Source organism: Rhyacophila brunnea, unplaced genomic scaffold (genome assembly GCF_057557595.1).
Source record: "Rhyacophila brunnea isolate RB1 unplaced genomic scaffold, BYU_Rbru_1.0 scaffold_11, whole genome shotgun sequence".
Classification (NCBI taxonomy): Eukaryota; Metazoa; Arthropoda; class Insecta; order Trichoptera; family Rhyacophilidae; genus Rhyacophila; species Rhyacophila brunnea.
This window is the reverse complement of record NW_028232763.1, coordinates 41,439,445-41,467,405: the sequence shown is the minus strand read 5'-3', so window position 1 is coordinate 41,467,405 and position 27,961 is coordinate 41,439,445. Positions and strand designations below refer to the sequence as shown.

The 27,961-nt window shown below is 33.7% G+C and overlaps 2 protein-coding genes across 2 annotated transcripts in view; one reads left to right on the top strand and one right to left on the bottom strand.

Moving 5' to 3' along the window:
- LOC147078717 (uncharacterized) overlaps positions 1 to 27,961 on the top strand; it is an 869,452-nt gene that overhangs the window by 121,635 nt on the left and 719,856 nt on the right. The window lies entirely within an intron of this gene.
- LOC147078733 (odorant receptor Or1-like) lies at positions 579 to 18,551 on the bottom strand. Its single transcript, XM_085957660.1, has 8 exons — positions 18,202 to 18,551; positions 14,288 to 14,428; positions 12,387 to 12,555; positions 9,173 to 9,372; positions 6,836 to 6,935; positions 5,470 to 5,574; positions 3,979 to 4,134; positions 579 to 635 (listed from the first exon to the last, which is right to left on the bottom strand). Exons 1-8 carry the CDS (start codon positions 18,549 to 18,551, stop codon positions 579 to 581), a joined length of 1,278 nt encoding a protein of 425 aa, XP_085813786.1.

The following is a 27,961-nucleotide window of genomic DNA, read 5'->3' as shown; positions in this document are numbered from 1 at the left end:
TTAAAATACTTCCTATTCTACCGAAGCCATCATCCATTCGGCTCCGACAATGGTGCAACGTTCATTTTGTCTACATATTTTCCCACCCAGCAGAGGCTTTGTTCGCGATATTCAACACATCATGGACACTGTGATACTAGACACAACAGGTTGTAATTAAATCAGCGCCGCCATACATACCTACTCGACTTTCACAGAATAGACCAATAATCTTTCTAAATTCTTTACGCTCAAAAACCATCAGTTTCCTTCTCGAATGCAATTTTCGCGAGAATGTGAGATTAGTTTATTAATTTCTCGAGAAATGTCTTTATCTTAATCCGACCCAAAATTGTCTGCAGGCAGAATCCATTTTCGATCAAATTCGAGAACTTTTCTAACCAAAAAATATTTGACCATCAAAATGTTAAAAATTCCGTTTTGATTCAAAATTGAGAGCTTGTTTTAAACTTTGGCTTACAATATTTCTAACTAGTGTGTATGTAATTTCTTTTTGAGGTGCTTTACATATAATATCATTAGAGTAAGTATATATATAAAATAAGTATCTATGTGTGTATCATCATTGATCTTAAATTTTATTTTGCATTAAGTTGTTGAAGTACAGCGAAATACGAATATGATGATCGCAACAGCTGAAACAAAAGAAAAGTCTTATTATACATAATGGAAATATTATTTTAGTGGTTGGTAAGCACTTAAAAGAAGAGGGAAGAATTAATTAAATTATTGTAAATTTGAATTATTAAATTCTAATTGAATCCACGAGAACCCCAACAGAGAGCACTTACAGAAAATTATCTGACTCGAGAAGCTGACAAACATTAAATTAGACCATGGAACACAGATTTTTAACTTATTTTATTGATGTGGGATTCCTTCAATATGTGTCATGGTTATGTGTTTTGGGATAAAAATAAACTGCGGTATATTAAATGAGCATATTATATGGACACCCCATTGATTTTTTTTAACCAGTAGATATATTATAATATTGTCATGAAGTCAGGGCTCGAAATGGACCGGAGCGCAACGGAGCGCTGTTCCGGTTCGTAAAAATCCCAAAAATTATCGCTCCGTCTCGTGGAAATATTAATTTGACCGTATAAGCTACTTATGCCATATAATAAAAATTCTAACACACTTATTTTTTATAAGATACCTGATGCACATTCAATTAGATAACTATTTTACTATTTTCGTAAAATTATCGGGCGCTCCGGTTCGTAAAATAATTCATTTCGAGCGCTGCATGAAGTATGTAAAAAAAAACATATTTCATCCATCTATTGTATAATGATGTCACACCCTAGAAGAGGTCTGATGGATTGTGACGAAGGGGATAGGAGTGGTTGTAGAAATTAAATGTGACCACAAAAACAGTGGAGTAGATATTATAGAAATATTGGGCCTACGAAAAATCATACTCGAACTGTATCATTTTGTGTTACTGTGACTGTGATTTTGTTTGAATATTTCTATGCTGTTTGTGCATGGATCTTCTTCGTTGTCTTCCCTTCCTTGGCGAGACTTTGTATCACTAACTGATACTCCAAACCATGGCCCCCACAAGGGGGAGGGTCTGACAGGGCTCTAGCCTGGGGGCCCGGGCTTAGAGGAGCCCGGCGTGGCAAGACGATCAGTTAAATGAGAAAAACACACACCACAAATTTGCTCTAATAGTAAGTGCGGCGCTATTTTCCTTAATAATTATTAACATTTTAAAATATGTGTCTGTGCGATGTAATTCGATGTGGAGCGGAGAATTTTGTTTTACAATTATTTTATGTGTGTTTCCTGGTTCCATGTTACTTGGCTACTACAACATGAGGTCGCTATCAGTGCTTCATAATATGCTGTGTGCCGATCAACTGGATTTATTTAAAAATCGGTAATAATACACGGAATACCCTTAACTCTGGGGTTCCGTGGAAACCACTTGGGGAACGCTACTGTAAAAAATCGCTGGGAGCCCGCTTTAGGATCTGGGGGCCATGCTCCAAATCGACGAACTTAACGCTCACACAACGACCTTCTTCTCGTGTTGGTACTCGTGTCCGGAAACTTGTAGGTACGTATGCAGTTCGCCGTATCACACTTCACCGTGAAATGTTTAATCGGAAATATATGGCCGTATATTAAAGACCGTCCAACCTCTTTGGGTCGTATAGTACTGACATAAAATTCATGTCTAACACGGTTCTTGTCGGTTTACACTCTACGAGAAGCCAGCAGCAAACAAGTTTTGAAAATAGCCGATATACTGGTTTATTTGTTAGGTTAGGTTTTCATTCTTGAATTTTGCCATAATCAGCTATGAAAATTGAATTAATATTCATATTGAATAATATAATAAAATTGGAGACCGTATAGTATAGTATCTCTTTCCGATATAAACCTCACGGTGAACTGTGCCACGGTGAAATGTTTTATGTACAATTATTTACATGTAACCGTTGGTACTTTGAATGTCAGAATCGCACTGAGTTGAAATTATGCGTACCTATCACCCCAAAATATGTCACAACATGTAGGTACATATGGACTTATTTCAGTGTTGCCATATTTTGAAAGTGGAATTATAGTACAGTGCCTTCAAAATTATAGTATTTAGGCAAAAAATATAGTACGCGTTGAGTGACCAATAATTTACTGCATTTTCAAAAAATTAAACGTGGGGTAATTAACGTCTCGTTTTTTAGACAAAATTCAAATGTTAAATGTGGTTTCCAAACTTTATGTTACTACGCTTCCCTTTTAAAAAATCGAATCTAGGCGCCTCCTCCCCCCTTATTTCATTAAATAATACAGACACCTTTTTAAAATAGTCAACAATGTACCTACTTACGAATACAAAAATGGAAAAAAAATAAACAAGGTTTTACTACTTATATTACATTAATTTTTGACGAATGTGCTTGTTTATTAGCACAATCAATTTCAATTGTAGGCAATCCAAATTCATCTTCGTTCATTGATAAATCGATTCTATCATGTACCCCACATCCTGAAGTGGACCACGGGTCAGGATGTTTCAACCACATCAGCGCCTTTTTTGCTATTAATAAAATAATGTGAAAAGTGCATTAGCAAACTAACCAAGAACTCAGTAAATAGATTTTGGTTTGCTTCAATATACCTGGCGTAGAAATCATTTAAAAGTGGAGACATGGCGAACTTTTTTTTTGTCATTTTGATTTCCTAACCTCCAATTTTATATGAATGCCTTCACTTTGTCGTTTCAAATCAATGAATGCATTATTGGTTCTTGGATTGATTTATTCACTCTTTTTTTTTTTTAAATTTCAACTAAATAGACTAGTTTAACAACAAAATTATCGTTCCTAAACAAATTTGCCTCAAAAATCAAGCAAACCAACCTTTTATAGGACTGTTTTTTGTGTAGTTTATAACTAGAGGCCGTTTTATAAATTATGCATTTGCAAACTGCAAACCTGTGGCTACATTAATTGTGTTTAACTTTTCGTGCCTCCCTTTGCAACAGTCCGCGCCTCCCAGCTTGGAAATAGCTGTGTTAAGTAATTAACGTCACCTTTTTTAGACATGGGGATTATTTTTTTTGCTTCTCACGAATTATTTGGGCGTTGTTCTTCTTCTATTGGCAACTTTTTTTCCGATTTCTCAAAATTATAGTATTTTAGGCGTACTATACCTGTTTTATATCGTACATAGTACGCAGACGAAAATTATAGTACAAATACTATAATTATAGTACGGTTGGCAGCACTGACTTGTTTTAAAGCGTTTTTTTTCATACTGTATTGTATACAATGTATTCAATACAGTATGAAAAAAATATCGCTATAAAATATGAACATAAACAGAAAATAACATTCGTAGTTAAATGAATGATTACGCGGTAAGCTCAATGTCTCCTAATACAATTCGTTGAATCTCCGTATTATCGTTTGCAATGAATACCTAATTAATAAACTATAATGAAAATAAATGTTTTACTGCGACATATGTTTGTAACGATAATGGAAAGAAATGGCCAGCTCTAGTGATTATCGGCTGCTTCAATCTTTCCATAAAAATCAATAATGTTGTATGGAACGGCCTTTTTCGATCAATCCATGGCGATTTATAAGCTGCTTCCACTAATCCACCGCTCTGAAAAAAATAATATTCGATTAAATAATACATTATTTCATAATCATTAGAATATCGGTGATGCAGTGACGTTCGTGGAGGTAGGCAGGTCATGCGATGCATAGGGGAGGAAAAGAAACGAATACAATTAATATTAGGTAAGTATAACGTTTAAGAGAAGTCACGTTTTTTCATATAAAGCAGACGATGCGGTTGCCCCGTTAGAAATTAAATCAAAGCATATAAAATCCTGACAATATAACTATTTTTGTATTGTACCTATCCATGACAGCAGAACAAATCAAGATTCATTTTTATTTTCTGAACTCTTTCTTTAAGTAGGTACTAAGATGCATGGTTGCTACACCAGCCAGTCCCGTGCAGCTTCGTTTCGGGACAAGGAAGTATGACACCAAAGTAATTTCATTCTGAGACGTTTATAGCGTCATGGAAGGCGGCCGTGCATAAATCGCGACTGCATAATATACAACACGGGCGGAGATGGGGTAACTCAAATCATTGTAGTCATTATAATACATAATGTAATGGGGGTATATCGCCAAACATATCAGCGCTACATAACAGACCTCCACGTAACTAAAACCATCACGGTTTCAGAGTAACTTTAATAGAAATGATCTAATTCTCAGTAAGTATTTGGTATGTATGTCAATTTAAAGTTGTTTGGTGTATTGATTGTATATTTAAGGTAGCCGAAAATAAATAATAAAATAAGTATGATGGTACCTAACGAAACGAAAAATGAAGGGGGTGCATTCTAAGGCGGTACTTTGCCTAGGGACGTCACTGCGGTGATGTCAATAATGATAGTAATTTATTGTACCGACATGTGTACTTATATTTTATTGTAAGTAAATTGTGAATTGGACTGTCTAATATTTTTAGGTGTGGGTGGTTTACTCATTCGTTTTCCAGTTTACATTGTTTTAACTTGAACTATTTACTATTTTAGTAATAAAACTATTATAGCTCACGATGTGTTAGTCGGTACATAGGTAGGTATGAAGGTATGTAAGTATATATTATGAAATGGTAAATTCGATAGATAAATATCGGATACAAATAGTTCTCAAAGTTGTAGATAATGTTGACGTCTATCTTTTTTGCTTAGTCAAGCTCAGGCATAAATTAATTTGAATGTAAAAATAATATACCTACCTATACAATACAATATACATATTTATGTGATTTTCTCAAAGCCTGGTTGTTTGTGATTGTTCAAAATTACTAACAACCACCTTGCACGAAAAAGCAAGGACATGGTTATTAATAATTCAAAAAAAAAGTATACCTACTCGTACAAAAATAATTAATTTATAAACAATATGAACTTACAATAAACGAAATATCATTTCCTATCCGGCAGATAAAAAATAACTGTGCAAGCATTGCTATTAGGTAAGATATTTTTGTAACAAATCTGAAGCTCGCTGGATTGACCTAAAATAAATAAATAATTATAATATTAGGTATGTAGGTAGGTATGTAGTTACTTTCAAAACAAACAGAAAGCTTGGAAGATGAGATCTAGATATGGGTGAAAATATATGACACATCATTTCTGTAGGTACCTACATATACGGTTGGACCCGAAGATATGGTTTATTTATTTTGAGAATTTAAGATTACGCTAGTATTTACAACATAATATAATATGATTACACCAGTAGTTATTACAGGGGGTGGCATATCTCTCCTGCCTTAGGTATTTTACAACAGAATACAAATTTCACAGGATATTGCATTTTATTTATTTATTTATTTAAGAAAACAAAATAATGTGGACATAACAAATCAAAATTAAGCACGTCCACAACATGAGATTTACATTATAACAATTAATATTACCATCAAAAGAGAGAAGAAGAAAAAATAAAAAAAACATAAACGATTTTATACAGTAAAATAATGTTTCAAATGGTTTCAAAAACAAAATGCACAGCGCAGCACATCATTGAAAATGTATATGTCTTTAGGGATAGATGTCTTTAGACTAGTATTGCACCCCTCGCTAATGGTGCCTGATAGGCTTGACTCGAAGAAACAGTTCTGACCCAGAATAGGTCATGGCTGCGACCGCGTAGGTAATTGACGAGTTTGCAAAAATATTGGCGACCCAAGGCTGTATCGTGTTATGGACTTGACTGCCTCTCCCAGTTTTTTTCGTACCTTCTCCCCAAACTGGCAAAAGAAAAATTAAAGCAGCCTTTATTAGGCCACGTTAAGCCCGTACATAATAATGCATTGGTTTATAAGCCTCACATATATTATGCATTATACCTAGGGATTCCAATCCCGGGATCCCGAACTATTTACGATACACATGAATCCCGGGATTGCTAAACATAATCCCGAAACTTCAGAGAAAAGTGAGTTTTATTGTCAATGGTCACGTTTTATAAAAAGTACGGAAAAAATAAGGCCGCCACTATCACGTGTTAACGTATCTCTCAGATCATAGCTAAAAAGAAGAAACCTTATAAAAAAGATGGAGAAATGATAAAAGAGACATTTTTAGAGGCAGCAGAATCATTATTTTCGACATTCAAAAACAAATTAGATATAATATCTGCAATTAAATCAAACCAGCTTTCTGCCAATGCAATAATGACACGTCATACCAAGGCACGAGTAGATACTATCTATTGAAAGGAATGAAGAAATGAAGATAATACAAAGTCCTACTAATTAGCATGCATACCAAAGTTATTTGCAATCCTGTTATGCAGATTATTCCAACGCTAGCTGCGAATTGCGCTAATATTCCAAAATGAAAATTGTCTTCGACGAGTCCAACAAAGCTGAAATGGAAAAAAATATTATTATAGGTAGGTACTACTTACTTACACTTACGGTAGTTGAATTGGTAGAGCCGCCGTCTATGAAGCAGTGGGTCGGTGGTTTGATCCCATGGCTGGATAAAAAAGCATGTTGATTCAATGGGTTGGTGGAATGATCAACCATTCTTGTTTAAACCATACCTCCCAGTGTGTAGACGCCCATATAGTCTGCTCAGAAGCGACAATGGTAACTTACTTGTTTCTAAATAATAACTAATATTAATAATTTTAATCGAACCTTCAACATGAAACTGACAAAATATTGACGGCAATTAAATATTTTTGCCAAATACGTGACCGGAAACTTGTACGAATGCAGTTCGCCGTATTACACTTCACCGTGAAATATTGTATCGGAAATATATGGCCGTATATTAAAGACCGTCCAACCTCTTTGGATCGTATAGTACTGACACTACTGACATAAAATTCATGTCTAAAAAAATACGGTTCTTATCTGTTTACACTTTACAGGAAGCCAGCAGCAAACAAAATTTGAAATATGTAGCCGATATACTGGTTTATTTGTTAGGTTAGGTTAAGTTTTCATTCTTGAATTCATGAATTATGAAAATGAAATTAATGTTCATATTGAATCGGCCGTATACGGCCATCTCTTTCCAATAAGAAAGCTCATGGCGAACTGTGCTACGGTGAAATGTTTTACGTACAATTTTACATGTAACCTTCTGGAACCAGTCATCGATTTTGTCATACATAATTACCGAAGCGAGATTTAACAATAAAAATAGAGGTTGGTATATTACTATTGTGGCTCCTGAACGAAGCATATGAGTGAAAGCAAAAACATATTATAAAAATTAGTATTGATAGAGGCCTCCACAAGGTGGATGTTATCTTGATAGACACGGAGGGGTGTTTACCATTCGGTCACCCATTGGCTTCCTCCCATAAATAAACACAGATGTGTAAGTAAACAATATGTGAAATTGCCAAACGCATAATTAGGACCCTCAACCCACAGATTCAGAGACAAATTCATTACCGATAAACACTAAACTTCAATGGTAGTGCTACTTATGGCTCATACTGCGAATGCAATGTGATAATCTGTTTGAAGGAATTGATGATTGTTACACATTGAAATAAATACTAAAAATTTGAACGACAAATGTAATTATTGCGAAAAGAATACGGCATTGCATTCGAAGATAATCAATAACTAGCACTACCATCGTATCAGTACCATGGCCCGTATATAGACGGCCTTGGCTTGCCTAGTAAAATAAATCTGACCTACTCAAGCGCGTGGCTTCGTTTTTTTTATATTGTCCCAATATCAAAATAATATGATATCATTAGAACAGAAATAAGTACAAGATAAAAAGAACTTTTTATATACTTACCTACAACGTTTTTAATTTTTTTGTTGAATTATTATGCTCAATATGCTCAAACTTGTACTTGATAAAAAAACAAACAATTAATATAGAATGTTGAAATGTCATTTTGACATTTCATTTTGATTTCCATAGTATCGCACGTATATATTAATAATTTAGCAGCTACGACAACCCCCTTAGCAACCAATAATACTCTTTTACTTTTTACAGATTTTTCTGAAATAACTTTCCATACAAAACAGAATTAACTGAAAATGAATTCAATTCTGCTTAAAGATGGCTAAAAGTATTAAAAGAATGCATTGGCATCGTGTTCTAATAATATATTCTAAAAGTTTCAAATGTCTAGCTAGTCGGGAAGTTAGTTAAAAATCGATTCCAAGATTTTTACCGGACAAACAAGAATACGAGCTAATAAAAACGTTGTAAAATAAACGGGATTTAAAAACATAATATCTCACTGCGAGCTGTGACTTGTCTAAGGCGTCAAAATTAATTTTTTGATGCCATCATGACCATGAGTGAGTCTAGGGCTGTCAAAAAACTATATTTTATTTAGATTCCTATACGATTTATTTCAGAAGAAATCCCTCGCGGACATGCATCATTTTGATACCGTTACTTGCAAGTATCCATACATTCTTTCGATAATTCAACCTGACAGCCCTATTTATGACTTATTTATTTGAATCCAGACTGGTGCCAGTGAGTCGGAGTCTGTGTGCTTGATATTAATTAATTATAACAACAATAGGGACTGACACCGATCCATCGGGAAAACAGTGATAAAAAGAATAAGTAAGTAAAATATAATAAAATATAGTCCTTTTTTACCTTACGATATGTTGATGGTGGCAAATGCACTGGATTAATCGTTTACCAATTATTTCATCAATTTTCGTTTTATTAAATAAAGTTTGCCCACCAAAAAAATCTTCGTTATTAGTTGATTGAGCTTTGCTTATCACGTGGGATTTTTTGAAAAATGTATCATCATTTTCGGGAAACATCTCCTCTTTTGCGTAGACTTCGATCTGTGTTTATAAAAAAAAATCAAGTGTTAATATTAGAAGGACAGTGTTGTAATAAATCATAAGAATAAAAATCTAAATTGAATTGCTGAAAGCAGATTGTAAAACATAGGCTTGTCGGTAGACACGCTATGGAGTCCAGATAACGATAATAAAATTTTAGTAGCCATCTACCTAATAGTTTACATACTATCCACCTATTGCTTTCCGATAGATTGCGAAATACTCCAGTGTTAATATTTATAAACCCTACTAATATTGAACAAACATAATATTATTAATCAATGGATTTATAGTTATACGAAACATGGTGAGTAAAGACTTTTATAATATGTTAATATAATATGTTAATAAGCGTGTCATGTATATGAAATTTAACAATCAGTCAGATCAATGACTTTACATAGGTAGCAGTGGCGAAGGGTGGAGGTAGGCTGTTAAGAACCGACATAAATATTGCACACTACACTTTGTTAGTCATACTTATTTGTTTTCATTGAACTAATAATACAATTTGCAGATGGTGCTGGTTAGTTTTTAAAATTCAATTAAACCCTGCCTAAACAAAACTATAATAGTTTAGGTACACTATGGGAGATCCAACCAAAATAGTGCACACTTCTTCAGCCATACTTATTTATTTTCGTTGAATTAAGTATACAATTATTTATTATTACATATGGTGATGGAAAGATTTTTTTTAAATTCATTTAGCCTGTCTAACCAAACCATAATCGATAAAAAATATTATTCTATCTATAAAATATATATGGTTTAATTGTATAATTGTAGATATGTTATAGATATGTTATAGATAAACGAATATTTTTCAACTATTATCTACCATGGCTTGGATTAGGCAGGATTTAATTGAATTTTAAAAACTAATAAACGCTATCTACACATTGTAGTCTTAGTTCAATGAGAACAAATATGCTAGATTGACAAAGTTTCATGTGCACTATTTATGTCGGTTCTTAACAGCCTGCCTCCACCCTTCGCCACTGATATGTAGCTATATTATATGGAAATATTAAGTTCCCTACGTTTAGGGGCACTCGGAGTTTTCAAAATAATACTAGAAGGAAACATAGATTAAGAACTAAGGCACATAGCACTGCAGTTATAGAGCGTCGACGCAGGTCCTAGCTTGATTTTAATTAGATGCATTTGTAATCAAATAAAACCTGCGTCAACACACCCGAACTGCAGTACCGTGTGTCTTCGCCCTAAGTTAAATCCCTAAGCCCTAAGCCCCAAGCAAACCAAATTGTTCCCTGAGATAAGTCCATACCTACTAAGAGCCCTTGCACCAGCGCTCGAAATGGAAAAGTTTACGAACCGGAGCGCTCGACAGTTTTCTGAAGATATTTAAATAGTTATCAAATAGTATGTGTATTTCATAAAAATAAGTGTTTTGGATTTTCTATTATATGACCTATCTAGCTCAGACGATCAAATTATGTTTTCGGTTTATGAACGGCGCTCCGGTGCGCTCCGGTCCATTTCGAGCCCTGCCTTGCACATTGACGTTTTTTAGAAGCGCAAAAAACGCTGGGCTTCGTATTCATCTCACTACTTCTATTATACATTTAGATGTGACGCACACATTCCCGAAGAAAAAGTAACGCCACTTTTTGGGCTAACGCGTATGCTGGCGTTTGCTGTCATTTTGGTAAATTGAATTACATCGCGCTATATTAAATTACTGTTGAACGTACATGACATATTTATTATCAATTGTGAGCCTCGCAAATAAATTAATTGACGAGGTGACAGTATTTTGGAGATTGCTATGAATAAAAACAATCATTCACATAACTCCGTTGGTCAACATAGATTATTTTCACTACCTTTAATGTCAATATCAGGGGGCTGACAGGGCTCTAGCCTGGGAGCCCAGGCTTAGGAGGGGCCTGGCGTGGCGGGTCGACCACTTAAGTGAGATTAACACCCACCAGAAATTCGCTCTAATAGTAAAAATGTCCCCTGCGGCGCTATGTCACGAGTAGATCTTTATTTTATAATTAGTTTTAGTGTGTTCCCTGACTAATAAAAATGACTATTTATCCAATATGGCGAAGAATCGCATGTTACTTGGCTATCACAAAAGGGGGTCGCGATCAGTGCTTCAAGTGACAATTCAAGTGGATTTATTAAAAAATCTCGAAAAATGCACGAAAACCTGGAGTTCCTGTTTTAGAACATTACACTGCCGTTAACTTTAGCGATAAGTTGGGTGGAGCCGCCAAACATCGTGGCTTGAGGGCCCGCTTCAAAATGTGGGGGCATGGTCAATGTAGTCAGAATTGTTGAATTTATTGTACTCAGAAATTTTTTTGTTGCTCTATGCTCTTTGTAATATATATACCTCACGGGTATAGTATATATTATTATACCTTCCGTTTGGGAGTAAACACGGTGAAAAAATATTGGCAGTCACCTACGTCTTACATATTATCAATATATAGGCTCGCATACAGATAAATAGTTGGGGGGTCCATTTTCAAAAATATTCATAATATTGCATCGATTTTTAAGGTCTGGCTGCTAGCAGATGGCAATGATAACTACATTAGCCATTCTGCCTATTAGATACTCATAGATTCTCGTCGCTTCAACCGCGTAATACCGCCAGATACATTCGTCAAACCCTCCCTTATATGCGCGCCTGCCAATATATCGTAACCTGGGAACACATAAATAATGGGAACTGAAATACATAACGGGTAACGGAGTAACAGACAACCGATCACGAGTGTGGAAGACTATGGGATAAACTTAAACACGTGTCAAGAATACGTCATTCCTTCGTTCTGACAAATGCTCTCAGTTTATGTACTGAGGCTCGTTCAATATTGGTGTATTTGAAGGTTGCAATATTGTGTGTTCATTTCCGTAGGACACTCGCACATTCAAAACCCTGCGTTAAAATGTAGTGTATTGGGGGGCATAGCATATCGGAATTCTATTTATTAATCTGTTCTGTGATCGTAACTGTTAATTAATATACAAACATTGATGAGATTGTCCTTAAGAATTTCAATTTCGGCACATCCAAGAGCAGTCATAGCGGTCGACAGTCTGTCAATACTGACATTTATTAAAGCACTGAACCAGATGCCTGCAATTTGGTAAAAATAAAGAAGTTCGTAGTATGGCGTGGTTTTCTCCGGCAGAGGATACCTAAAAGTGTTTAAAATATGGGTGGGAATTAATGGCACATCGCGTTCAAAGTCAAAATTCACATCAACAAAAAATATTCAAACATTTAAAAAATAGTTTTCACATAAATTAAACAATACCAAACAAAAGTGACGTATCGCATTTCAAAAATATAGGTGAACTTAGTTAGACATAGAAAAAGGAGGAAATTCACAAAGCGAAATAATATTTTCATCAATGGTCGGCTATGGCCACAAAATATTTCAGATCTATCTGATATTACTGTAGAAATGGTCGTTTTAACAATACTATTTAGAACTCGTGTTAAAATATTAATTCAACCGCAAAAAGGGCAATATATATTTTCCGTCGATACATCTATTCATTTTTTAATGTTATCCCGTTTACATGTGCATGGATTTAATGTTGACAGTAAGAAAATGTATGGGTAAACACAAATACAATTGAGGTGCAGTTGGCAAGATTGCATGCATGAATCAAAAAGTTTGGAAGCTTCTGAATTTTCATGCGACAGTAGGATTTTTACGATCTACAGCTGCGCAGTAGAACGATAGTGGCGAACCTGCCTGCAAAAAAACGAACTTTGAACGAATTTCCAGGTTGACCGATTTTCACTCCCTGTCAAATAGTACGTAATAGTACCATAACATGACAACATTGCGTCTCACTCACTCTTAACCCATTGCAGACAGAGTTATTTTTTCAGGATCACTTAAAAAGGCACACTGATTACTAAAATTGATATAACTCATGTATTATTCATTCAATTCAAATAAATCTTTTAAATATTTATAGGTTTTGAATCTCTCTATTAAGTATTTACATTTTAAGTAAACTTCGTGAATAAGTGGAATGAAAAAAACATGTCAAATATAGTTTTTTGGTTTTTTTTTATTCAAAATGACATAGATAAAAAGTCCATGATAGAAGTTAATAATAAAAGGAAGATATACTAAAACTAGAGCTAAATATAATACTCTTCAAGATATTTAGAAGATGGAGGGCCATTTTATGTTTATTACTGTATCAAACACCTCATACCTAGCGTACCTACTGATCATTATTTTGACAAATTTAAATAAAAATCGATTTTATAAATCAAATATTTCTTAAAAAATATATGTGACTGTATATAACTAACACCATAAAATGATAGCTACATCTATTATTAAGTAATTTCAACTTTTAAAAAAATCAAAAAATGATTATTTTTTTTTGATTTTCATCATGTCCTGCATTCTAAACAAATTGGCGTCGATAGGGCGCGATGGGAATGAATTGAATGAATTGGAGGGACATTCAGCACTTTGATGTTTAACACTTATTGTCACGATAGTTTAAAATACGCACTATTGCTGCCAGTAAATCCATGCAAAAGTTCAAGTAAGTTACAACAAAAAATCTTGGAGTGACCTGTGACGTCGGTTAGTAATTAAAGTAATACCTACATACTTTGATTTAAAATACAAAAGCCGATCGCCAATAGTAGCTCAGTTTAGAAAGCACTTCAGTGAGTATTAAAAAAGCCATTAGTTAAAATTTGTCACAATTAAGTATGACTCCTTTGGTATAGTGGTCTATGTGCGTGGGCGAAATACCCGAGAGAAGCAGGTTCGATCCTGCGGGGTGTATTGCTTTTTTCAAAAAGATTTTTTTCTATTGGTTGTTTTCAAAATTATATAATATGTTTAAAATTAAATAAGTTTTATATCACGACATTGCAAATTGTTACCATGCTTTAAATGGAAGAACTCGTTCTTCGGGGGCTGCGTCGATCAGAGGAAAAATTGCCCAAAGCGCTATCGTAAATGTAGACATGGCAATGAAAAGGAAAAACTCACCAACCTGAGCAAATGAGCTTTTGGTTACAATGCTGAAACAAAAGTATCAAGATAATTAGTTACCTATCTAAATGGAACGTAGAGGTGTGCATTTCAGATAAGGTGAATGGTCGCCAACTAGATGCACCCAGATAACCTAGATTCTCCGACTAGCTCGTAAGAAAACGGGCCGCTTATTGAAACACCGTTGGTTTATTTCTATATATTTTAACTTATATTACTAAATTATATAATTATTTATCGTTGTTTTTATTTTTAAAGTAACCACTATAACGTTTAATAGTTTGTTTACATAAGGAACTGCAAATGACCGACAATAATAAATTCGCTTCCTAGGCAACGGAACATTTCTAAACTACCTATAATATTATACTGTATAATCGTCACGATTGCAGTATCATACTGTGGCGTAAAGGTAGTACGTTCGACTGATAATCGAACAATCGGTGGTTCGAATCCAATCGAGTGCGTTTATTTTTGTGTGAAAAAATAAATTATGTGTTACATGTCACACGCCAAAAATACACTCTGATCTGATTTTCCAAACGCGCCTTAAGAAGTATAACTTCAAAAATCCCATTTAAAGTCAAAATACAATTTTATAAAATATACACTCGTTCATGGATTCCATCGTAATAAAAGATGGTTATATTTATAACTACAATTTAGTTTCTTACGTTTTCTCTAATGCAATGAAAATACGTTTCAATAGTTGACGGATATCTAAGTGTATTTTATATTTATTTAAAAAAACATCGATTTTTCTAAAACATGTCTATACCTATATTGAAATCCTTTTTATTTATACCGAATATAATTTTGGCATGATCACAACACAATATTGAAGCTCGGTTAGGTACATAAAAAAGGATTTCAAGTTATGCACATTTTAATTTTTTTGGAAAAATCGATGTTTTGTAAAACTGTTTGAATACGAGAATAATATTTAATTAATTTTTATTGATAAACATAACCATAAAATATTAGGTATGTGATAATAACATGGAATTTAACGAATTCACATTTTATAACGTTTTTTTAAATTGTATGTTAATCTTTTAAATATTAAATATTTTTATGTTTTTAGATTAGTTTCCTATTTTTTCAATAGTTGCCTCTGGTAGCGAAGGATTCACCTTAAACTGTAACGTGGTATTTGTGTAGGCGACATGTTGACTATACCTGACTATGACTATGACCATGGCTCCCACAAGGGGGGGGCTGACAGGGCTCTAGCCTGGGGGCCCGGGCTCATGAAGGGCCCGGCGTGACGAGTTGACCAGATAAGTGAGATAAACACAGATCACAAATTTGCTCTAATAGTAAAAAAAAAAGTGGCGCTATTTCACATCAATGATATTAATAATTAAAAAATTTGGTAGTACGATGCAATTTTTAACTGTGTGCTGATACTCAACAACTCTATATTTGAAATGGATGTAGGTGGGTACATATTAAAAATAGAAAAAAATCGCTAGAAATACACCTAATTTTACCGCGTACACCATTTGGAAAACGCTACTGCAGTGCGTCACACTGCCTTTACACTTAGCGATAGGTAGGGGGGCCGCCAAACAACTTAGCCTGGGAGCCCGCTTCAGGATGTGGGGGCCATGACTATGACTATGGTGGATGGTAGGTTATTTATCACTTGCTAGATATTTTTATGTTTTATTGCTATAAATGTCAGTCTATCAGTAATAAAAATAGTATAGCAATTAATTATCTCAATCACATTTATGAGATACCTGCTCATTAGTCAATTACTTAAAGCTTTTAAAAAGCATACCAATGCTTGACGATTGTAATAGCTTTCACAAAATTGGTCATTAATAAGTGCATTGAACTTTAATATTCCTGTTGGTATAGGTATACAAATATAGTTTTAACGTTCGATTAACTTAATCGATTTTGTATTTAAATATTCACTTGAGAATGCATACAATATTTTTTATCATTAATCAACTCGTCATAGAAATGTATCATGAATTACGTAGGGACCTAAGTTTGAAGGGGTCAAAAGACAATACCCGGATCGCAAAAATCTATACTTATTACTTAATTATTTAATAATACAAAAATTATATTAATTTCAATTTGTAGGTATCTACCATAAATCGATAGGATTTTATAACTAAAGTTTGTAGAGCGTCGATTTTCCAATTATTAATATTATAATAATTACAAATAATAAAACCTATCTACCTAACTATAGTTAGGTTTCAATAGGTACTTATACCTTATTTAGCTATATATGTACACACTACACCCACAGCCTGGGGGGCCGGGCGGTGAGAAAAACACACACCACAATTTTGCTCAAAGGTAAAAAAAGGGTACTGTTCGGTTAAAGCGGATACAGCGGAAAACGCATTTTGAAAATAGCCGATAAACTAGATTATTTGTTAGTTTGGGTTAGTTTAGGTTAGGTTAGGTTAGGTTAGGTTTGGTTAGGTTAACCTAACAAATAATCCAGTTTATCGGCTATTTTCAAAATGCGTTTTCCGCTGTATCCGCTTTAACCGAAGAGTACCAAAAAAAGTTGCCTGCGATAATTAACATTTAGAAATATGTGATATTGATATAATTAAATGATAATTCACATGTAGAATTTTATTGTATAATTATTTTTAATGTGTTTACTTACTTATAAAATGGGTATTCATCCAATATTAGTGCTTCATAATATTATAATGTAGAGTGCCGACAGCTCAATAAACCGACTGGATTTGTTTAAAAATCGCTAAAATTACACGAAATACCCATAACGAGAAATCGAGCTTCAATATTGTAATCATACCAAAATTAGAATTTATTCTAAGGATTTCAAGTTATGCACATTTTTATGTCTAGAAAAATCAATGTTTTTGTAAAATAATAATTATAAAATACCTACATGAAACTATGTTTACATAACCATAAAATAATATACTTATATATTTCTTTTTCTATATTCTCTTCTCTCTTGTGAGGGTAATGTTTGACTTATAATGTAAATCTCATGTTGTGTACGTCTTGAATTTAGATTTGTTATGTCCATAATGTTTTGTATTCTTAAATAAATAAATAAATAAATAATGTGTAATAATGGGATTCACATTCAAAAACTTTTTTAACGTTTTTAGATAGGTACGTATTGATTAATTAAAACAGTTTGAAATGAAAATAATCAATAAACTGTCTTAAATTGCATGTTTCATGTTTTTGATTCTTCGTAGCATTGATTTTAAGAAGAAAATGACCTTCGAAATCATGGCCTCCATATCCTGAAGCGAGCCCCCAGGCCACGATGTTTGGTGGGCCCCCCGACCTATCGCTAAGGTTAAGGGCAGTGTAATGTTCTACAGTAGTGTTTCCCAAATGACATACCGCGGAACTCCAGTGTTCCGTGTAAAATAAAGGGTATAACGTATATTTTTAGTGATTTTTGGTATTTTTTAAATAAATCCGCTTCAATTGTCGGTACTCAGCAACATATTTGGAAGTACTGATGGCGACCCACTTTTGTGATAGCCAAGTAGTAACATGTGACCCTTCGCAATGTTGGATAAATAATCATTTTTATTAGTCAGGAAACACACTAAAAGTAATTATAAAATAAAATTCTACCCGTCTAATATTTTTTTTACTATTGGAGCAAATTTGTGGTGTGTGTTTATCTCGCTAAGCTAGCTTTCTAAGCCCGGGCCCCCAGGCTAGACCCCTGTCAGTCCCCCTTTGTGAAAAACAAGAAAAGGAAATGAAAATATATCATGAAAAAATTGAATGGGAAAATATTTTGTTATATAAGTGAATAATTACTTACGACCAGTGAAAAGGCTTTTGGGGAAGAAAATGTTCACTATCCATAAATGCCGTTAGATATCTGACCCCGGGTCTTTTCCAAGTGAATAGTATAATTTTAACACACAGAGTCGCTTGGGTCAGTAATAGAAATGATGCTTCAGCAATCTTCTCAATGTCCCCAAATACGTTTATCATGTAAATAATTTGGAATATCGCATACAAATATTGTGTAAAAGTTATCACAAAAAACGAGTAAATAAAATAAAGATCTGGTCGAGTTTTTTGATTCCACAAACCGAATACATTTAGAACGATCAATGGATATTTTAAATATTTTTCTGTCAGTTTCAACTTTGGTGAGGTGTCCATACTTGAAGCTTTTCTACCCCGTTGGTCGTATGTAAAAACCTTTCAAAGTTTATTTAGACACTACTGTATAAATAGATAACGTGGTAGGTTTAAGTATTAGTAAACCTCAGTGACGGGGAATGGATACCTACTTTAAATAGTGGTCAAATAAATGTAAACACATTCACTGTATGGATGCACACTTTTTTTTTCTTATAACAGGTATGTCCCACGATGGCTGCGCGGCTTAAGCGTCGACCTATAGCGTCGTGGGTGTCAGGTTCCGAATCTTGGGTCTGGCAAGTACACAGTATATTGTTTTTTTTTAATTTGTGTAGAGTCAGAGTGTGGATCTAATAGGTTGAGCATGTGGCTGACATCCATTTCTCGTTAAGGCCCATATGATCTCATTAGGACCTGACATGGTCGAAAAAAATGGTTAATAAAAGAATGATATCTTCTTATGTCTATCGATTGTTTATTGAATACAAACTATTTATTTTAAGAAGATGGTGTGTGTGGCAAGTACCTACATGAGACAGGAAAGTTAAACTTTTTGTTTTTCTCTCCCATCCTCGGACGCGTAGATTAAAAGTGCCAGCCATAGTTAATTGCATATATTTCTAAGTGTTCTAATTTTCTTAATTGATAAAAAAATAATGATTAAAAATAAAAAATAGTAATAATAAAAATATCCTAAAACGGATATTTTTTTAAATTAACGTTTTTTAAATGCCATCTGTTAATACCATCACAAGCTAATAGTTTTGATAAAAAACATAATTATAGTTTTTTGGTTTGCGTCTACAATAATAGTTGTGTTCTATGTAGATTACAAAACATCACAAATCCGATGGCCGGAATGACGCAATTGGCAACATGCACGCTTGCTAATCGAAAAATGTTTATATCTATTCTTTCCACAGGCTGCCTTTGATTTATTTTTCATTTGTCGAGTAAATCATGAGAGTTTGTGTCACACATTTTCATGGGAATTTTCGTTTAACGTGCGAAAAAGTGTACACTTAAAAAAACAGGCAATATTGACAGGTACCTACAAGTGTATGTTTAAAGCTTTAATTTGATAATGATTTTCAATGTCTCTCCCCCTTCAAACTACAATTTTGAGAGATCTAGGTCTAGGAATAAAATTTATAGTGGAACGATAATTTAACCCTGAACTTGCGCAGGTTCTGATTTATTCTAGTGCGCACGAATTACATTGGTCGAATTTAATCATTGATACCATATTTTTTTCGACTGCTCTTACATGGAGCATTTGCATCATTTTCTCTCGCTCGGCATTGCTCCAACTACGTGGTATTTTCTGTGAATACTATAGAACTACACACTTATGTGGTACCTAAGTGTATAGCTATGTATATAAATTACCCCCCACTGATGATGATGCTGATGATGAATACTCATACCTCATATAATAATTAGTTGGTATTCTATATCCTCCAATAATAGTGTTATTTAAATCATAAAAAACGAAAATATAAAACATTTATAAAAAATCTCGTACGCCATTGACTTCAAATTAACTAGGTACCCAATCAATGCGGTTATACTAATTGAAGATAATTGTTTGAGTCAACATTCACTTAAATATTTTCAAATTGCCAAACGATTTAGGAGAATTAAAATAATCTTCTTCAAATTATAAGTGAAAACCGAAGGAAATCATTTTCACGATTCAAGGTAAAGGATACAGAGCCGTACTTCGTATTGTGGGCGATAAAATAAATGCTAATAATACGAGTGCTGCAAACACACGAGGCGCTCGTTGAATGGGGCGCTCAAATTATTAATTTAACAGCTGCAAAACTTTATTTTACATAAAAATAAGTCTAAAAACTAAAATCATACGATAGTATGAATAAATTATCATTATGCCTAACTAATTGAATCGATAGATACGATTATGATATCAGAATACGTAGATTTATAATATACTAGCAGTATGACCCGGCGCTACCCGGGAGTGGAATGGTTTATTATTTGAAAATAAAATTTCTAAATTTAATACGTAGAGTGGAAAGGATTGAATTTGAAAAAGTAAAAAAATATAATATTAGAGATTTTTATTAATAAATTTAAATATCTTAAAAAGTAGTACATAAGTAGGTACATATTCAATTTATTATTTTAAGGCTTTTCTATATAATAATATAAATATCCATCCATATTATAAATATCCTATCCATCATTCCAGGGCTTTTCGATATACTTACAATATATTTGTGGCTTTTCCATTTGCTGCCAAAATATATAGATTTATACTACTCCGGCGAATTAGTAATTCTAATAACACAATTATTTACATCTAACTTTGCCATTTTGATTTCCGATCGAGCGGAAATAAACGCCAATATTTTTAAATGTAGGTACATATTCTAGCGACATTTTCAATAAAAAATGGGGGTTGCAGCATTAACTTCCGCTTTTCAAGGCCCTGTACGCGGCGGCCTTTTCCGCAAAAACCGTTAAACTGTCCCCGAGGTGCAACGGGTTAAATCTGAAATTCGAGATCCCGACCACGCGCTCCGGCTCGTCGGCTGCTGTCTACTGTCGAAATCTGACTGCGCGTGTGGATTTGTATAAAGAAAAACCAAAGAACGGTACAAACATAATATGTACATCCAAATATATTCTTCAAATTATAGTCATCATCATCAGCCTGAATCTATCCACTGCTGGATGAAGGCCTCTTCATGCTGCTTCCACTTCTCTCGGTCCTGTTTATTGCGTTTCCACGTACTTCCGCAGAACTTTATCATTTCATCGATTCAGCGGCCTCTAGGTCTACCTTGCGGACGTTTTCTACTTCTTGGATACCACTGGATGACTAGATTTGTCCAAAGATTGACTCTTCTTCGAGCTATGTGTCCAGCCCATCTATTACATCGCAAAACCTTGTCTGCTTCCTTATCCACTCATTCCTCTTTTTGTCCTTTCGCGTTATGCCCAGCATGCACCTCTCCATACCGCGTTGTGCTACTCTAAGTTTCTGGATCTCTCTTATACTTATGTTCCATGTTTCACACGCATGTGATTACGGGAAGCACACACTGGTTGAACACTTTGCGATTTAGGCACAGTGGAAGATCACTTTTGTAGACATTATTCAGGCGGCCAAAAGCACTCCAACCTAGTTTTACTCTCCGAACAATGTCATCAAATATAAATCCATCTATAGACACTAATGGCTTGTTGTCCCAGATAGATATAGCTTTTCACCTGTTAGAGCTGAGTGCCATTGATGAGGATCTCTTTTTGGCCCGCAAAGCAGTTGAACACAAAGAGATGAGTCCAATCTCTTTGGTTGAACATGACTTTCGTCTTTGTTACAGTGCTCGAAATGGAAAATTTCACGAACAGGAACGCTGTATAATTTTCCGAAACTAAGTACTTATGCTAATCCTTTCTTTACGTACGTACGTACTTTTGATATAAAAATGCAACAATAAACTTTAAACTTCTTACGTGTATCTATATTGGGCAGGTTGGTAAGGATTGTCAGCGCCGCAGGCGAAATAATCTTTTTTTAACAAAGTATACCGTCAAAAATTGTATTATTCTTTATTTTTACTTTATCTACCACTATAACCAGTGCATGATACCTCTACCACCACTCGTCACTGATTATAACTTACTGTCTCATTTGGGATAGATAAGTTTGTAATTAATTAGTCATAATAAACAACATATCCACATAAGTACCTTATAGATTCAAATTAAAAAAATATTTACGTACTTATAGAAAATTTTACAAATTCCATTTAAATACGAGCACAGAATATCAAACATCAAGAAATAGTATTAAAACAGTGTTTAAAAAATAAAGAAATAGTATTAGAAAAAACAGTAAGTGCCTACCTATACCAAGAATTTATAAAATAGCGTTCACATAAACTCGTTCTCACGCAGGTGGAATATACGATTATCCGAAGCGATTTGGTTGAACATAGTTATTTCCTGCCCAATTATCATTAGCAATTAGTGCACCTTGGCAGAACAAACAACTTAGATTATCAAGAAAGTTATAAAATAATCTAATATATAAAAATTAATATTTGTGTGTTTGTTTGTTCGTATTGAATGCGCAGCCATACCGTTCATCCGATTGCGATAAAACTTTGTAAACTTATTGCTTGCACTTGCGCGAAGAGTATAGGCTATACTAATATATAAAAATGAATGTCTATCTGTCTGTATGTCTGTCTGTCTGTGTGTCTATCCCGTATGCGTTCCTATACCATTCATCCGATTGCGATGAAATTTTGGTAAGTGGTTGTATGCACACCCATAAAGGTTTCTGAATTAGAAAAATCATCATCTTCTTCTTCTTCTTCTTCTTCTTCTATTCTATATTTTTCTATTCGAATGGTTCCTATACCATTCATCCGATTGCAATGAAATTTTGGTAAGTGGTTGTATGCACACCCATGAAGGTTTCTGAATTAGAAAAATCATCATTTTCTTCTTCTTCTTCATTCTATCTTCATTTATTCGTATGGTTCCTGTACCATTCATCCGATTGCGATGAAACCTTCGTCAGTTGTTGTGTTAACACCCGCAAAGGTTTCTGAAATAGTACAACCATCTTCTTCTTTTTCTCTTTCTTCTTCTTCTTCATTCTATCTTCTTTTATTCGTATGGTCCCTATACCATTCATCCGATTGCAATGAAACCTTCGTCAGTTTTTGTGGTAACACCCGCAATGGTTTTTGAATTAGTACAACCATCTTCTTCTTCTTCTATTCTATATTTTTCTATTCGTATGCGTTCCTATTCCATTCATCCGATTGCAATAAAATTTTCGTCAGTAATTGTGCCAACACCCGCGAAGGTTTCTGAATTAGTACAACCATCTTCTTCTTCTTCTTCATCATTCTATCTTCTTTTATTCGTATGGTCCCTATACCATTCATCCGATTGCGATGAAACCTTCGTCAGTTGTTGTGGTAACACCCGCAATGGTTTTGAATTAGTACAACTATCTTCTTCTTCTTCTTCTTCTTCTTCTATTCTATATTCTTCTATTCGTATGCGTTTCTATTCCATTCATCCGATTGCAATAAAAATTTCGTCAGTAATTGTGCCAACACCCGCGAAGGTTTCTGAATTAGTACAACCATCTTCTTCTTCTATTCTATCTTCTTCTATTTGTATGCGTTCCTATACCATTCATCCGATTGCAATGAAACTTTGGTGAGTTGTCGTGCGCACGCCTGCGAAGGTTTCTGAATTAGTACAACCATCATTTTCTTCTTCTATTCGAATGCGTACCTACACCATTCATCCGATTGCAATGAAACTTTGGTGAGTTGTCGTGCGCATGCCCACAAAGATTTCTGAATTAGAAAATCATCTTCTACTTCTATTCGTATGCGTTCCTATACCATTCATCCGATTGCAATGACATTTTGATCAAGTGTTGTGCCCTTGCACGCAAAGGTTTCCGAATTAGTACAATCATCTTTTTCTTCTTCTATTTGTATGCGTTCTTATGCCATTAATCCGATTGTGATGAAATTTTGACCAGTTGTTGTGCGCACGCCCGCAAAGGTTTCTGAATTAGTACAACCATCTTTTCTTCTTCTATTTGTATGCGTTCTTATGCCATTCATCCGATTATGATGAAATTTTGACCAGTTGTTGTGCGCACGCCCGCGAAGGTTTTTGAATTAGTACAACCATCTTCTTCTTCTTCTATTCGTATGCGTTCCTATACCATTAATCCGATTGCAATGAAACTTTGGTGAGTTGTCATGCGCATGCCCGCAAAGATTTCTGATTTAGAAAATCATCTTCTTCTACTATTCGTATGCGTTCCTATACCATTCATCCGATTGCGATGAAACTTTTGTCAGTTGTTGTGCGCACACCTGCGAAGGTGAAGGCGAAGGTGAAGGAAAATTATATAAAATACAAAGTTTGTTTTTGTTTGTTCCATCTAATTTTGTTTTGTTTTTTTTTTACTACATATTAATAACATTAATAACGTTTTCATATTTTGGATTCGATTTTACTTTAGTGTTCTTATGTTTGACCTTTACTCCTATTAGAATTATTTTCATATTGCCATATTGTATTACACAGATATTTTAATATTAAAAAAATAATTACCTTTTATTATTTTTCAAATATCTAAGATAAATATAACCACGAAGCGACCCTGTGCGAAGCCGGGTACTTCAGCTAGTATATAATAAAATCAATACTAAGTACCAATAATGGCAGAGTTCTCATTTGTACTGGGTAGATATAAGTTGGAAAAAGTACGTAGCCTAAATACCTAGCTCTCTTTTTAACTTTCAGAATACAGTATGTAAGCATACGTCTTGAGAAATCAATCGGATAAAACCATGGATAGTATCCACTATCCACACAGCTTTAAAGGATTCTCAAAGATTTATTTTGAACCTTCTCCACTATAAGGGGCATAAGGCCGTACCTACATCTAATAAAAGTTTCAAGTCATCCAAACAACGTAAACATAGCATTATTTGTAATTAAATTACCAATGGTGTGTCATTTTCATTTATATAAGATAAAACATGACGGAAGGTGAAACTCAGGTTGCTAAGCGCGATTCTTATAGAATAATATAAAATTGTCATTAATTAGTACCTACTATATTCAACATTATAAGGACTAATATTGTATTGTATGCATGTTATGTTACAATGGTGATGCTTTGGTTACCATTATTGTAATATAAATCTACCACCGTATTTATTTAATAATCTATGACTAACACCACCTAAGATAATTAGATGTCCGCACTGGACACATAGGTACCTAATTTGTTAGTACCTACTTATTCTAAACGATTCAATCTATGTTGTTTGTCCTTCCCTACTCACATTATTATTGCCATGGAAATGATAATAGGTACCTACCTACAATACAGATATTATGATAGTCGTACATTTTTATTAAAGGATATTCCTATATTTTTTTTAAACAAATTTACAAACAAAAATTAAGTAAAAGTTCTCTCCACACTACCTATGTATTATTTCTATTATTTTTAAAGTCACAAGCTACAATGGCCCAAACACATTTTTGTAGAAAAAATCAATCATTATTCATTGTGAAAATTGGGGTTTACGACATAAATACATAAATATTTTTTTAACACAAGTCAAGTTGTTGAGATGATAATAATTATTGAATCACAGAACAGATGTTGCCACTGTATTGTCCACCGGAAAGAATTCCTAATGTTTTAGCAGATTTACACGAAGTACCTACTACGTAATTAAGCCTTCATTATTTTTATAAATATCCACAAAATTATCAAATTGTGCGTGTGGCCAGAATTATCTTAAATCAGTTTGGATACCAGCGACAATAGTATATAGGTATATATGTAATAATATAATTATGTAAAAATGGCGAATTTGTATCCCACAGGAAAGTACTTATTAAAAACGATAATTGTAAGGGTGATTATCCACTTAGTGTTACGAAGAAAAAGCGAATTTAACATAATAGACTTTTTAAAATATTATATTATAAAGCCTATTATAAGGAAAGTATTCATCCACAGGTAATTAATAAATAAATGTCAAAGGTTAAAAATTCTCCTCCTGTAATAGTATTTTGGTAAATTCGCCATTTTTACAATACACCGACGATATAAAGGTATTCGTATCGCCTGCTGAGAATTTTAACTAACGTTTAAGAGATTAAATTGTTATTAAAAAATATGTTCAACACAAAGTTAAAATTAAAACACAAAACTTACCAGAAGCAACAAAATTCACTTACAAAAAAGTATACTCATCATGACCTATGGCAAATAAATGAATGAATGTAGTAGTTATATCACAAGATTTATTGTACTATAGTCGCAATTCAACAATAATGTAAATTACAAAACAAATGTAAACATCGTAAAAAGAGGGGTTTACGACACGTCATAAGCTTTTTTTAACAAAAGTTAATTGTTGAGATGAATACCATCTGTTGCCACTTCAATGGTTATTGGAGTGAATTCCTAATGTAATGTAATGTGGTTTTAGCAGATTTACACGAATTACCTACTACTTTATTATACCTTCATTATTTTTATAAATAACCACTCAATATCATTTTTTAAATGATCAAATTGTGTAGGTATGTGGCCAGCGTTACGTTACCTGCGACAAAATATTTTTCAATAGTTTCGGTTAACACGTTTCGCCTGATGACATTTTTGACCAACTTTTAGAACAATTTTTTATTAAAAAATCAAGTTAAACACACAGTTAAAATTAAAACACAAAACTTACTAGAATGTAGCAAAAAAAACACCAAACTAATAATATAAACAATTTTGTTTAGAAACGTATTTATATCTTAAATAATACAAAATATTTTAAAAGGCAACTAATAGGAATATTATAGCGGATTGCACGAGTCAAATTATCAAACTTTTTTGTACTAATTTAACCATCGAAAACACAATTCATTCACCCGAAAATAAATGGCGAAGTAATAATTTTTGTCACTCCGAATAAAATAATATAATAAATTAGTAGGTAAGTAAATTAACAATGCGTAGGTCAAAGGCAAGATTGTATTGAGATTTGAAATGTTTCATCCTTTAGAAAGTATTAAACAATGTATACTTTATTTTTTAAGAGTTTTCAAATAGTGTCAGCAAGGCACATTTTTTTGGGTAATAAAGTAATTTACGCTTGAAGCTGGTTGTTTCTTGTTATTTAGACAATGCATTTAGGCCTGGACATATCGACACAAAATAATAAGGTTGAAAGAAATTTAGGGATGTCATAATTTTTATTTTTAACCCTTGCACACCAGGCATAACATAACTTCGTTAATTTTTAATTTTGAGAAAAACTTTAAAAGATACATTCATATATAATTATCTCAATCTAACGAACCGCAACGCAATTTTAAATGAATCCACGAGCCGGAACGGTATATTTTGGAATTCCACGAACCACAACGGCGCTCCGGTGCGTTCCTGTCCATTCCGAGCGCTGCTTTGTTACATTTATTTTCAAACCTACTTTGTTGCTTACTTCAGCGAGTTCCTGCATTCTGCTTTGGAGGTCTTCTGAGTCTTGCGAGAAAATTACTATGTCATCGGCAAAGCGCAGATGACTCAGGTATTCTCCATTTATGGGGATCCCTTTGTCATTCCAGTCAAATTGCCTGAATAAGTCTTCAAGGGTAGCTGTAAATAGTTTAGGTGAGATTGTATCACCTTGTCGGACTCCTTTGTTGATAGAAAATCTGCGCTATGATTTATGGAGATTAACAGATGCTGTTGCGCTATTATATAATATTATTGAAAATATTTATATAGCGCCCAGGGATTCCTTGTTTTCTGAGTGCTTCGAGTATTGAACATTTCTTTATCGAATCAAACGCCTTCTCATAGTCTATAAACCCCAATCTATAAAACT

Coding starts and splice junctions, on each gene's coding strand:
- LOC147078733 (XM_085957660.1), bottom strand. CDS start 18,551: ATGGACACCTCACCAAAGTTGAAACTGACAGAAAAATATTTAAAATAT. Junction 9,373..12,386: donor TTAAGGACAATCTCATCAAT/GTTTGTATATTA, acceptor TTATAAACACAG/ATCGAAGTCTACGCAAAAGA. Junction 5,575..6,835: donor CAGGATTGCAAATAACTTTG/GTATGCATGCTA, acceptor TATTTATTTTAG/GTCAATCCAGCGAGCTTCAG.